At 38.9% G+C, this 13,695-nt stretch overlaps 1 protein-coding gene across 1 annotated transcript in view; it reads left to right on the forward strand.

The window, feature by feature from the left end:
- Positions 1-625: 625 nt before the first annotated feature.
- Positions 626-13,695, forward strand: part of STIMATE (STIM activating enhancer) — a 45,818-nt gene continuing 32,748 nt past the window's right edge. The window contains exon 1 of the mRNA XM_070937029.1: positions 626-827. Within this exon, the coding sequence (XP_070793130.1) occupies positions 626-827 (202 nt within the window). The remainder of the gene's footprint in view (positions 828-13,695) is intronic.

Raw genomic sequence — 13,695 nt, forward strand, 5'->3', positions numbered from 1 at the left:
TTCCGTTTCCCACTCTTGAGCTCCGCCGCGGTCCGCCTTCTCCCGACCGGTTTTTGAACCCGTGTCCTCAAAAGAAGGAAGAAGAAGAGCTGCACTGGCGTGCCGGGACTCAGCGGCTTAACGGTGTCCCGTCTTTTCGCCGGTCACGAACGCCCTAAGCCAAAGGAAGGTTTGCTCGGAGGAAAACCCGTTAGGAACCGAAGGCACGCAAGCGCAGAAGCACGGCCACCGCCGAAGGCCGGCTCTTCTCCTGCACCAAGCACGGGCACCCCTTAAACTCCGCATTCAACGAAGCGCGAAGCCCCGCAGACGCTTTAACCTCCGCGGCTCTGCCCGCCCTCCTCAGCGAGCCAGGAGAAAAGACGCCCTCGCGGGCAGGTTTCTCCCCTTTAGCCACGCCCCAAAGCCTCCCAAGGAGCCAATCCTGATAGGGATACGTCATGTGGCGGCGGTGCCGTGACGCGCGGGGAACTCCTCCTCCCCTCCCCTCCACCACCACCACCACCCCCCTCTCCCCCGCCGCCTGCCCAGGAAGTGCCGCGGAGCATATGAGCGCGCCTGGCTTTTTACGTCTCGCTTCCCAGCCGCCGCGCGCGCACCTGCCGCGCGCCGCGCCGAGTGAGCCATGGGGGGCTCCCTTGCCCCCAACGGCTCCGTGGCTGTCACGCCCAAGCTGGACCCTCGGCGGAACGGCGGCGCTTCCTCCTCAGCCTCCACGGTGAGGTCCGGGCCGGACTACCGCGGCTGCAAGAACGGGGCGCTGATGGACAGCTTCGGCATCTTCCTGCAGGGGCTCCTGGGGGTTGTGGCCTTCAGCCTCCTCCTGCGTGAGTGCTCCGTCCGGCCCCGTCTCTCTCTCTCTCTCTGTCTGTCTCTCTCTCCCTGTTGCCGGAGTCGCTGTTCTGGCCTCTGGCGGGCCGCCGCCTCCCTGCTCCGCTTCAGTTGCCGCTCCAACCTTCGTCTCCCTGGGGCCTCTTCCCCGCTTTCTGGCTCACCTCTGCCCTGCTCCCTTAGTGAGGTCGTGACCCGGCTAAGCCCGCTGCCCTTTTCTTGGCGCCCCTGCCCCCCGGTTTCGTTCCTCGTTCTGGAGCGCCCGGCCCTAAGAGGATAGGCCGGCTTTCCGGTGGTTTTTTTTCCCTGTGCCGAGCGGGGGCCTGCGGGGCTTTGTTCGGCTCTGCGTGTCCCCTTCCTCTTCTCTGTTCCGGAAAAGGCTCGGTCATGCTTTCCATGCCAATAAACTGGCAGCTCGCCCTACTGTATGTGAAGAACTAGGTGTGCTTTGGAAGGAGGCTCTTCCTCTAATTCCTGGGACACCGACTTGCACTGTTGGGCTTGAGATGTGGGACTGCAGGTGTAGATATAGGTATTTTCAGGTGTGGTGGTGGGGTCCTTGGTGCTCTCTGAGCTTGTTTTCTTGCAGAGGTTTCATTATCCTAACTAGAAAACATCATCAGTGCTAGTAAGGAGTGCTGTTTGCTGTCATTTTAATTTAATTTAATTTAATTTAATTTAATAATTTAATTTATTAATTTAATTTATTAATTTAATTTATTAATTTAATTTAATTTAATTTAATTTAATTTAATTTATTAATTTAATTTAATTTAATTTAATTTATCGCATTTCTATGCCACCCAACTCCCAAGGGACTCTTTTATCTTCTGGTGTCTTGCCTGCCTGTGTGGGAGGAGGTGGTCTTAGGGATTCTTTGTTTGGGCTGTTTACTAATGTCTCTTTGGCAGTTTCTTGATTGGGGTATTGCTTGCTTACTTGATTGTTGGTCTGAAGTTGACCTTGGAGTTAATTATCTATTCTATGCTGATCCCAGTGCCGATTACTAGTGGAGTCTTTTTCTTTTTTGGGCAGGTTAATTATCACTTTTGCCTAGTCTATAGATGTTGTTAATGACTATGTGTCTATTGATGGCTGATTTGTCAGAGTGCCAGGCTTCTAGAAATTCCCTGGCATTTTTGGATTTGGTCTGGTCTAGAATTGTCACATTTTCCTTTGTACCTATAAATATCCTTGTCCCCGTTGTCTGGGGATGGGGGAACTGCAGAAAGGAATTGTAATCGAAAATCTTTTGAAAGCACTGCATTGGCAAGACCAGACTGGTTCACTGGATTTAAGTATTTGCCAAAAACAAACCACTGTTGCTCTTTTCCACTCAGCTAATATATTTGGAAATACTGGCTGGTAGCACTTACAGTATTTATTTGCTGTATTTACATTCCGGTATGAATAATTGTGAATATGTTTGACATAGTTTATAAGAAAGACATGCTGGATATGGAGCTTTGGTTGGCAATACTGTTTCATTTTCAGTTTAAGATTATCATGCTTGACTTTTGGAAGTGTGTCACTCAGTACATAGGCTGTTTAAAATCTGCTGGAATATGGAATGTGGAATATGGCAATATTTTAACATTCTGCCACATTAGTTTCTGATATGTCGAGCTTATTTGGGAAAAGCTCATAAAAGCTAAGGTTTGAATTCATGTCTTCTTCTTTGTTAGAAACATTTTCAGGTTTTTTGTTTCAGAGATTTTCAGTTTAGCAGAATGATTCATGTTTACAAATTTGAAAATTCTTTAAGTCTTTTTAAGGTTTATTCTAGTCCTAGAGCAGCAGCTTTTAGCTTTCTGTTTGAGTCGTGAGTTATGAATAGTCAGTATAAAGTGGAAAATCATTTACAGGTAGTCCTCAACTTAAAACAGTTCATTTAGTGACCATTCAAAGTTACAGCATCACTGAAAAAAGTAATTTATGACCATTTTTCACACTTACAACCATTGCAGGATCCCCATGGTCACATGATCCTGGGATCATGTGATCACATTTTGCGACCATCCGACAAAGTCAATGGAGAAGCCAGATTCACTTAACAAACATGTAACTAACTTAACAACTGCTGTGATTCACTTAACAATTGTGGAGTTTTATAAGACTTATAAGAAAAAGTATATAAAATATTTTGAAGAATATTTGTTGTCTCTTGCCTCTGCTTTTTATTTGCATAATATGATTTACAAGCAACAAAACTGTAGCTGATCACATATGAGCATATATAATTACTTAAGCTTTTGGTTGCTACATATGGATGGATTTTGCATCATGACTGTGCATGTTTTGTCATGTTTCTTACAGATACCTATGGTGTCATTAATAAAATTTAACAGGCCATGTAAAGAATTCTATTTTTAATTATGCAACATTCCTAAATTTAGAACTAACTTGAAAATTAATGAGATTTGTAGAAAAATGTTACAGTATAAAATGTTTCTGTTCAATGTTCCAGTCATCCACCTCTTCTTTCAATATTCTTTCTCCCTCTCAAGAATTACATGAGAATGCTTAGTCATGAACATAGTTTTTTTTTAATCTCAGTTTCTTTTGGTATTAGCCATTTCTTCATTTTCCGTGCATAGTACTACCAGTACCTAAGGTATGGGATTGTTGTTACTCAGTGTGAACATACATAGCTTTCTTGATTTATTCTAGATATTCTTTTTTAGGATTTTTTTCCCCAAAACCTATTTGTAGTTCTGCAGTAGTTCCTTCAAAAAGGCAATGCCTCTAGAATATTGTTTTTAAAAAGGTCATTTACGGACATATTTATAAAACAGAACAATAGGCTTAGTGTATTTATAATGATGGATAAAGATAGGTTGCAAGTGGAATTATTGATATAGACTTTGAAAAGGCAATAAGAGAAATGATATAGTTTCTGTTAATTTTCTGAAAGAGAAAACCGTTCATGCTGATTGAACTTTCAGGGGTTATTTTTAAGTTTTTTTTAAAGAAATGTATAAGGACCATGGACAGCTCCTCCAATGTAAACCAGTATTGATTTTATTTGGGGTGTGTCAAATAAAAATAATTACTTTTTTCACAAGAAGTGTCTGGTTTGGGGATAGAGAATCAATGGCTAATGAGTATTCATTTTCAAAAATCTATATTCAGAAATATAACTCTTTACTAGTAAGTCCATCTTTTCATTAGTTTTACAATTTGTTAAACAAACCAGATGAGGCATAGAACAACATTTTAATGCACAATATATATACTGTATACAGTATAATCACTGCATCAGGTATCAATAAGCTTGGGAATCATTGTTCTCTACAAAAAATAAGCATGGAAAAATACTAGCTGTTAATTAGGTCTGTGTTGGTGGAATTCTATGAAATAGCCAGTAGTAGGATTTAGCCTACATACATAATCAGAATATGATGGGGAAAACTTTGAGGAAATTCCAGGGCTAATGGCGAGACTGGAAAGTTTGAAAAACATTCTGGAAGAAGGCATTAGCAACCCACCTCTTATGACCAAGAAAATAGAAATATGTCTATAAAGTCAAGAGGAGTTGAGCTTGTCTTGAATGAAACTTTACCTTTTCAGAAGAATGTCTTAGTTAAGGGAATTCCCTGTCCCATTGTTTAATAAGTAAGATATACTTTGTAAAATGATGCATTGAAAATATGTTTATATAGCAATTATTTGTGAAAACTAGAATAGATGTGTCTGCTGTTCCCACCTGGGCTTCTTTCCTTCTAGAAATTGAAACTAGTTGTTTTGGTTTCCATTCCTGCATATCAATGCATTTTTTCTCTCTGTCAAGTATTTTTAGACTGTAAGCCCAAGGATAGAAGTGTTCTTGTTTTTATTGATCTGTAACCAATTACAAATGTCCTTCTCCATAAAGTATGAGATCTACATGCTTTAAATTAATTAATTAAATTTACTTAATATAAGTGGATCTAAAACAGGCTATTCTATGTTTTTGTAACTGAAACAGGAACTTTAATCCTGGAATGAAAAAGATGGGAAAGGAAAGGAAAAGAAGTACTTTGTTAAATTATATAGCCTTCAATTTGGTATCTGAGCTCTTGAGCAGGTGTGGATAAACATCCTTATATAGTGTGAGAGGAAGGAGGGTTCTTTAAACTTCAAGTACGTATAATCTCACAACCTAATACCACCCTCCAAAAGCTCACTCTGTTAGAATTGAGAATGGAACTTTTTCTTGTCCCTAGCCATTGCTTTCTTTTTTCAATTTTCTAAAAAGGGGAATCAACACACTAATACTAACTTAATTCTTTAGTTCACCCAGTCTAGCTCCCAATAATCTGTAGATCTTATTTCATTATTTCTGTTTCACCCATGAAAACCCTGAACCAAATTTGTGAGCAGTCAGCAGCAGCATTTTAAAATTGGCTGCTGAAAAGATTTATATGGGAACATTCCATAGTTGAGTTTCTACCAAAAGAATTATTTCACTTCCTTAACTATAGATATAGATGTTTCTTTTCAAATTATGAAAAAATACCTTGCAATTTTTTTCTCCTGTATTTTCTTCTAACCTTAAATAGAAAGAAACAATTAACTCAGAAAAACTTCTTCCCATATATTTAAAAAAGGGAACATACTTTAAAAAAAATTAAACAAACTGGGGCTCTGGAAATTTGCAACTCCCATTCTTTGAACTACATCCAGTATTGGATATAGTACACTGCCCAGAATCCCTCTTTGAGGAAGATGGGCAGTTCAGAAATATATATACACAGACAGGCAGGGATATCTGTATGGGAAGGTTGTTGCTTCCCTTTTTTTTGCATATAAGACTTACTCTGTAAATTCCAACATGATCATCAGATACCGGCATAGACGGTTAGACACTAGAAATGATCAGGGATGGGGATTCATTCAATTGAGAGACCATATTTCAGGGACATAATGGATGAAGCCTTTATTCTGGATTACTTGGGTGCTTTCAAAAGCACTTCACATGTTTTCAAATAGCTGCAGAATTCTTATTGGCACAATTTTTTTTACAAAAACTGATCTTTTTATCTTATACATCCAGATGTTACCATTTCACACTTGGCCATATAAACACTTTGTTCACATTTGTTTAAAAAATTATCCTCCAGGTGGCTATTAGTATGCAGATTTTAGGCACCTTATCTCAGAAGTTGTCCCTTTAAATCAAAATGTAAATATGTATAATTTCCTCATGAACTCTAAGCATATTTCCCCCTTTAGTAATAAAATAGAACAACTTTATTTGCCATGCTATTACTATTTGCTTTGTACGCTTCATACACATACCTATTCTTATGCACCATTACTTACTGTGTTTCCCCGAAAATAAGACCCTGTCTTATATTTTTTTAAACCCCGAAATAAGTGCTTGGCCTTATTCCCAAGCGCTCAAAAGCCCGATTGGGCTTATTATCAGGGGATGTCCTATTTTGGGGGAAACTGGGTAGGCTTTGTCTATTCAGCTGTATTGCTCCTTAGTATAGGAGCTTACTGCAACTCTACACAGGTCATTTAGAAATGAATCTCACCAATTTTAATGAGACCTGCTTCTCCTAGCTAATAGGATTACACATTAGCATCTCATTCATCTGAAAGGAAAACGCTGATGCTCTAAGATTAAAGACATGGGAGGAAGAGGTCAAAACACAATGCACCACTTAGCAATGGCAATCCTTAGGCAGTCCTGGTTGACATTATAACAAGACACATGGGCAATTAAATGGGAAGAGATAGGAGTCTTGGACAGACTTAATCATAGCTTCAACTGAGAAATGTGACCATCCTAGATCAAGCCAAGTTCAAAAACACTACAGAATTCCTGGATGCCTGGCATGCTGACAAATCAGTCATCAACAGCAGTGCTGTGGAGTCGGAGTTGGAGTCGGAGTCGAGGAGTCGGAGTCGGAGGAAATTTTGGGTACCTGGAGTCGGAGTCGGAGTCGGCAAACAATGCACCGACTCCGACTCCGACTCCTACTAAATTTAGATTGGAATTTTAAAAAAAGCAAGTTTAAATGTCCCAATTCACAAAAAGTTATAATTAATGACTTCTCTACTGTAAGAATAAAGACCAATGCATGCAGTGCCTCACGTAACCGCAAAATGAACACGTTAAGTGACCGTGAAGAAGCATGCTTTTCATGTGCTTCACTATAAGGCACGCAACGCACAATTAGGAGTGGCAATACTTATACTTTCCATAGTGTTGTGTTCTGCTGTTACAGGGAATGCAGCGCCCATGGGTAACCTAGCCTCTCACTGATAAGGGATTAAGTAAATATGTTTTTTGCAGGACTAGAGACACTTGCATAAGTGAAGGGAATGGAGGGTCAATAGTTCAAGACTGAAGCTGTAAACCATTGGAAAAACTGCTGTCATTCAGCTAAGGCTATAAAAACTTGTAACTCTGATTGTTAGCTTAAACTTTAAACATGACTAAACACTGTTTAAATTTATGAACCGGCCAAATACTCTGTTCAAAGAAAATACATTGTATGTTTGTATGTGTGTTTCTAATTATTGTTATTTATTCATATTTGTTCTCTTTTATTCTTTAAAGTTTAACAATTCATTCTTTATCTTAATATCTTTATATTTGTTTGGGGTTGGCTTTCTTCCCTTTCATCTTTTTTATTGTACAGCAATCTTTCTCCTCAAACCTACCACCTCTCTCTTTTCTTTCCTTCTTACTTTCTCTTCCTCACCCTCTTCTTCTCCTCCCTACTTCCTCTTCCTTTCTCCTTCTCCTCCTCTCTTCCTCCCTCTCTTACCCTCACTCCTACTCTAATTTCCCTTCCCTTCCTTCATCCCTCTCTATTGCTGTATCCTTTTATGTATATGGACTACTCAGAGGGCTGAAAAAGTTATTTCTGACTGGTCCTCTCCCTTTTGACCAGTCCTCGAACTTACGACTGTCCTCACATTTTACGTTTTTGCCCTATCTTGTCACCATGGTGAAGAGAAGCAGTTGTGAAATGAGTGACATGGTTGTTAAAAATGCTGCACGGGCATAAATGTGAGGATGGTCATAAGTGTGAGGACCAGTCAAAAGTGCGAGGACCTGTCAGAAATGACTTTTTTCAGCCCTCTATACACATAGCCATGGCCACCCGGTCACATGACCAGCTAGCCACACCCACCCAGTCACATAACCTCCAAGCCATGCCCACAAAATAAGCCACGCCCACAGAACCGGTAGTAAAAAAATTTAGAACCCACCCCTGGTTGGGGGTCACCACAACATGAGGAACTGTATTAAAGGGTCGCGGCATTAGGAAGGTTGAGAACCACTGGCTTAGAAGAACTTGGTGGAACAGCTTCTTGGATTCAACTGTAAGTGTTTATATTGTATAGGACAAATCATGTCTAGGTTTAGTGCTGGGATATATAGCTTATTTGTTTGTATAAAGCCATGTACGTACAACTTACAAGACTGTGTATGTTGATATTAAAAATCTAATTATATGCCAGTTAGTATAACATATTTTATATTTTAGGGAAAGAGGCATCCTAAACAATGGCAAAAAGACTGCTAACAACAAACACAACAAAGTCTACTGTTTATGAGCACTTTGCATTATCAAGTGATGGAAAACATTACGTGTGCCAATGTATTAGAAAAGATGATGATGGTGAAAAACAATGTGATGCAAAAATTAGCAGTTTCAGTGGGCCTGATAAAAATGCACCTACAAGAGCATCAAATTTGAAAAGACACTTACAGCGTTTTCATCCCAAAGTGTTAGAAGCCGTGAATGAGAAAGATAGCAATGAAAACATTGCATCTACTTCTGTGACAAAAAACGTTCAGAAATCTACTGGAGAACAATCACAAATAAGAAAATTCTTTATATCTGACAAAGTTACCATAAGGATGACACCAGAAAAATTCAAACACCACATTATTGAAATGGTAGTAAAGAATAGTGTACCACTATCCTTCTTTTCACAGACAGCCTTTTTAGGCCTAAATGGAGAAATGGCAAAAAAACTTGGTGTTTCTCTGGAAAGAGAAAGTATAAGGAAACTTATAATTGAGGAGGCCAAATGTAAAAAGGAAGAACTACAGAAAGTTATGAAAGGACGTTTTGTCTTCCTTAAAATGGATGCATGCACACGTCACAGAGTCAATTATTTCGCTATTAATGTTAGATTTGTGGATGAAAATAACAAAACAATAACACGGACCCTCGGAGTAAAGGACACTCAGGCACATCACACCAGTGATTACCTTCAGAAGTTAGTGGAGGGTGTTCTAGAAGATTTTGAAATTAAAAAGGAACAGATTTTATGTGTTGTGACAGATAACGCTTCTAACATGTTGAGCACAATTGAGAAGATGAAGGCAGATGAAGAAGGTATCAAACAGATATTAGACTTAGAGGAAGACAGCTCTGCAAGTATTAGAGAAAGTTTAGAAACTGAAGAGAATGCTGACATTTTTTTAGACAACTTTGTTGAAGAAGCATTGAAGCTTGCTACTATTCATCATATGCGATGTGCTGTTCATACACTGCAACTTGCCATAAGAGATGGATTAAAAGATCGCCATGCAGCTACATTAATTGGCAAATTACGGCAAGTAACTGTTGCAGCCAGGGCCCCAAAAACAGATGCAATTTTGAAAAGACGTGCAGGAAAAGGAGCCATTTTGGATCAAACAACTCGCTGGGGAAGCACTTATTTAATGGTGAAGCGTTTGCTTGAACTTAAAGACTTCATAGAAGAAATGGACAATGAAAATCTTGCATTAACTGCAAGCCAGTGGACACAAACAAAAGAGCTGGAGAACCTTCTTTCTCACCCCTTCACTGTCACCAAGAGGTTGCAATGTGATGATCTAACCCCGGGTAAATTCCTCTTGGAATGGAAGAGCCTGTTATATCGCCTGAACAAAAATGGAGGGTTAATAGCTGAGGGCATTGCATCTTCAATGATGAAAAGAGAGAGTCTTTTGCTGGAAAATGAAATCTTGTTAGCGGCTATTTATGTCGACCCAATGAGCCGACTTTTATTGAACAGTAAACAGATTGCTACTGGGAAAAAGGCCCTCTATGATGTAGCAGTTCGCATGAAGGGATTACGACCTGAAATACCTCCACAGGAGGATGGAGTTCTTTTAAGCAATAGTGGTAACTCAGAATCATCTTCTTCAAACGAAGAATTAGACTTTGATTTCTTCTTAGACAAAATGGAAGTTGCTAAAGGAAAGCGACGTCGCATAAGCGTTACAGAACCAGTAAATGTCCAAATAAAAAAATTCCAACAGGAGTTTTATAAAGCACTAAAAGAAGTTGAAAAGTATGATCGCTCATCAAAACTTACTGTTGAAGAAGCCATCCTTGTTTATCCAGAGATCGTTAGTGATGTGGCCAGAATAGTTACTGCAATGCCACCCACCCAAGTCAGTGTCGAAAGATTATTTTCAGCCCTAAAAATAATAAAGTCTGACTTAAGAGCCTCTATGAAAGAGGATCTGGCAGAGGCAATTCTCTTCCTTAGAACTCTACATTGAATTGATTTGCATTTGCTAAGCCTATAACTACATTTCAAGATTAATATAAACCATTTCTAGGTTTTACAGATTTTGTTTTTGGTTCATATAGATAAGCTTTGTTTTTGTTCTAAAACAACCAAATAATGTGGTTTGTATTTTTGAACTGGTAAAGTTCCTGTTCCTGATGTTTATGCCTGCTGTTTATCAAGTTGTTTATCCAGCAACTTGATTAATTAAATTAATAAAAAAAAATTAATAAAACTTTGTTGTTTTCATTGTGTTTGTCTTTTGCTTAAACTGTTCAATACAGTAGACTGTTGGCTTCCCAGCCAGTAGTCCTGTGGTAATGACATGTATGTTGCCTTTCTTTCCTTCAAGGAATGTATAAAATACATTCGCATATTAATACAGAGGAGTCGGAGTCGGGGAGTCGGAGTCGGAGTCGGAAGTACAAAAAACTGAGGAGTCGGAGTCGGAGTCGGAGTCGGAACATTTATCTCCCGACTCCACAGCTCTGATCAACAGGCATACAAACAACATCTATATACAGTTCAAAAGAGATAATAAGCTAAAAAGGCCAGAACACATCTTCACCAGACATCAACACCCAAACGAGCAGAGATTAACACCAATATTAGTCCAACAATCAAGAAGCAGTTCCCAATGAAGGAACTGCCAAACAAGCTAACAATAAAAAGCTCAACCAAAAACCTCCAAGACCACTCCCACTGACACTGACAGGGCAAGCCATTAGAATATAAATTGAGAACACATCCTATTCCTCACTAGCACTGATGTTACCTAGTTTGGGTAATGAAACATCTGCAAGAAAAAAGCAAGCTTAGAATGCCAAGGTCCCCTCATTTCAACCCTGAGCTACAAGTATTCTCTCTTACTCAAACAAATTTGGGTAGATTGATCCGTGCACTCGTAAAATGGGATGAAGAATAGAACAGAACAGAACAGAACAGAACAGAACAGAACAGAATTGGAAGGGACCTTCTAGTTCAAGCGCCTTGCTCAAGCAGGAGAACCTGTACCATTTCAGACAAGTGACTGTCCAAAAACCTCCAGTGATGAAACACCCACAACTTCTGGTGGCAAGCTGTTCCACTGGTTAATTTCCCTCACTGTTAGGAAGTCTCCTTAATTCCAAGTTGCTTCTCTCCTTGATTAGTTTCCATTGTTTCTTGTCCTGCTTTTCGGTGCTTTGGAAAATAAGTTGACCCCCTCCTCTTCTTTGTGGCAACCTCTCAAGTACTGGAATACTGCTATCATGTCCCCCCTAGTCCTTTTTTCTAGATTAGCCAAACCCAAATCCTTCATATGTTTTAGCCTCCAGGCCTTCAATCATCTTACTTGCTGTTCTTTGCATTTTTTTCCAAAGCCTCAACATCTTTTTTGTAATATAGTAACCAAAACTAGGTGCACTATTCCTGCTGTGGCCTTACTAAGGCTTTATAAAACAGTACTTATACTTCCCGTTATTTTGTTTCTATAGCTCTGTTTATACAACCAAGGATTGTATTAGAATTTTGGGCTGCTACTGCACACTGATGGCTCATATTTAAGTGATTGTCCACTAGGTCTCCAAGGTCCCTCTCATAGTTACTGTTTTTGAGCTAGGTTTCATCTAATCTGTACTTGTACCTTTGGTTTTTCCTGCCTAAATGTAAAACCTTGTAGACTGTTTAGTGAATCTCAGTTGATTCTCAGCTAGTGTTTCTTGTTCCCTGTTTAAGGAGAACAAAAAAGGACAAAAAACTCCCCTTTGAATTTTGTTTGAAATGACCGTAAATTCTGCTTGCATCTTCAAAATAAATATAACTCAGTCATATTCAGTTAGCTCCTTTAACCTATTTTTTTTTCAACTGTCTATAGGTTTTAGGGGGAAAATGAAAATTGAGCCTGGAAAAATAAAAATTGAAGCCTTCCCATTCATGATTTAGAGCTTCTTAGGTAAATAATTAGCTTTTTGCTTCTTGCCTTGTGTGCTGAATCCTTCTAAATCACCTCTTTTCTTCCTATTAACTGGCTTTTCTCAGTTCAGAAGGCAGCAGTGAGAAACAAATCAAATTCTGTGTGTAGAAATGGAGAATTTCTGAATACTAGCTAGTTATCTCTGATCAATAAATAAACTCAACTAGTATGCCATAATTGACCTAATGGCTGAAGAGTCCTGATACCTGTTACAGGAAACATAATGCGCCAAGTAAAGGAATTAACCAAGAAATAAGCTTTTAGATGTTGCCGATTACTTTTTAAAATCCTGGAGACTTTTACTTTCTTAACTAACATTAGGTTTTGCTAGAAGTGTTGCAGACTGATATCCCTCAAACAGATTTTTTTTCAGTTTGCTGTTATTCATGAAGCAGTATCATAAATGAAATATTGTCATTCTTCCCTTTCAGAAAGAAATGGGACTTCTTTCCATTCTCCTATGATACTTTTCTAGTTTTGCAGGTTGAACTTCGCCTACTAGCAAATATAGATTTCATTGTACTACCTTAAAAATTTCTGGTACTGCATGCATTTGGCACTGGGGGCAAAGTGTGTAATATAAGTTTGTTCCAGGGCAGTGTGTCTTTATGCTAAGCAAAAGAATGGAGATAAGAGCTTTGTCCTATCACAGGAAATAGAAACATCTGAATCTGAGAAAGGAAGTTTATTGTGCATTTATTGTTTTATATTAAGTTATAGTAAATAGACTTGAAGTGTGAAATGTTTTGCATAAATGTGGACTTAAATGTTGCTGAATGCATTAAAAATGGTGCATGGTAGAAGTAAAGCATGTAATTAAATGCTCAGCACTGAGGAGGGAATAAGACAAGAATCTGAGGTGTTCCTTAGCTGTTTAATGTATTTGATGGGTAAATATGTCAAGAGTAATTGTGATGGCATTAGAGTTGTGTAGGTTGAATGCATACATTTTGTAAATTAATATATCAATAACCAAAGTAATTGTGTTATAAATGATGTGCATGATTGCAAGTAATACATGAACTGTGAAAAACTAATGCAAGTACATATTTTCCTTAATGAAAGATTCTCTAAATCCCGAAACAGATGGAGAAACTTTATGACATGGAAATTTTGATAGTATGTGGTCTATTGCAAGCAATGAAAGTTTGTCAGAAACAAAAATGGCTGTGTATAAAAGCGTGTTTCTGCCCAATTTATTTTGTGAAAGCAAGGGTGGGGTAAATCAAGAAAAACAAAAAAGTCAGTGGAATGAATGCATCAGAAATGTGATAGTGCACATGAGGTAGAGGTCAAGGACAAACCTCTATCCAAACCTCTATCCATATTCATCCTCCGCTGGATGAATATGGATAGAGTAGAAAGGAGGTTAATCACTATGAAAGAGAGAGCTG

The sequence above is a fragment of the Pituophis catenifer genome, unplaced genomic scaffold (assembly GCF_029215685.1).
Source record: "Pituophis catenifer annectens isolate HBS135680 unplaced genomic scaffold, rPitCat1.0.hap2 SCAF_2, whole genome shotgun sequence".
NCBI classification, from domain to species: Eukaryota; Metazoa; Chordata; class Lepidosauria; order Squamata; family Colubridae; genus Pituophis; species Pituophis catenifer.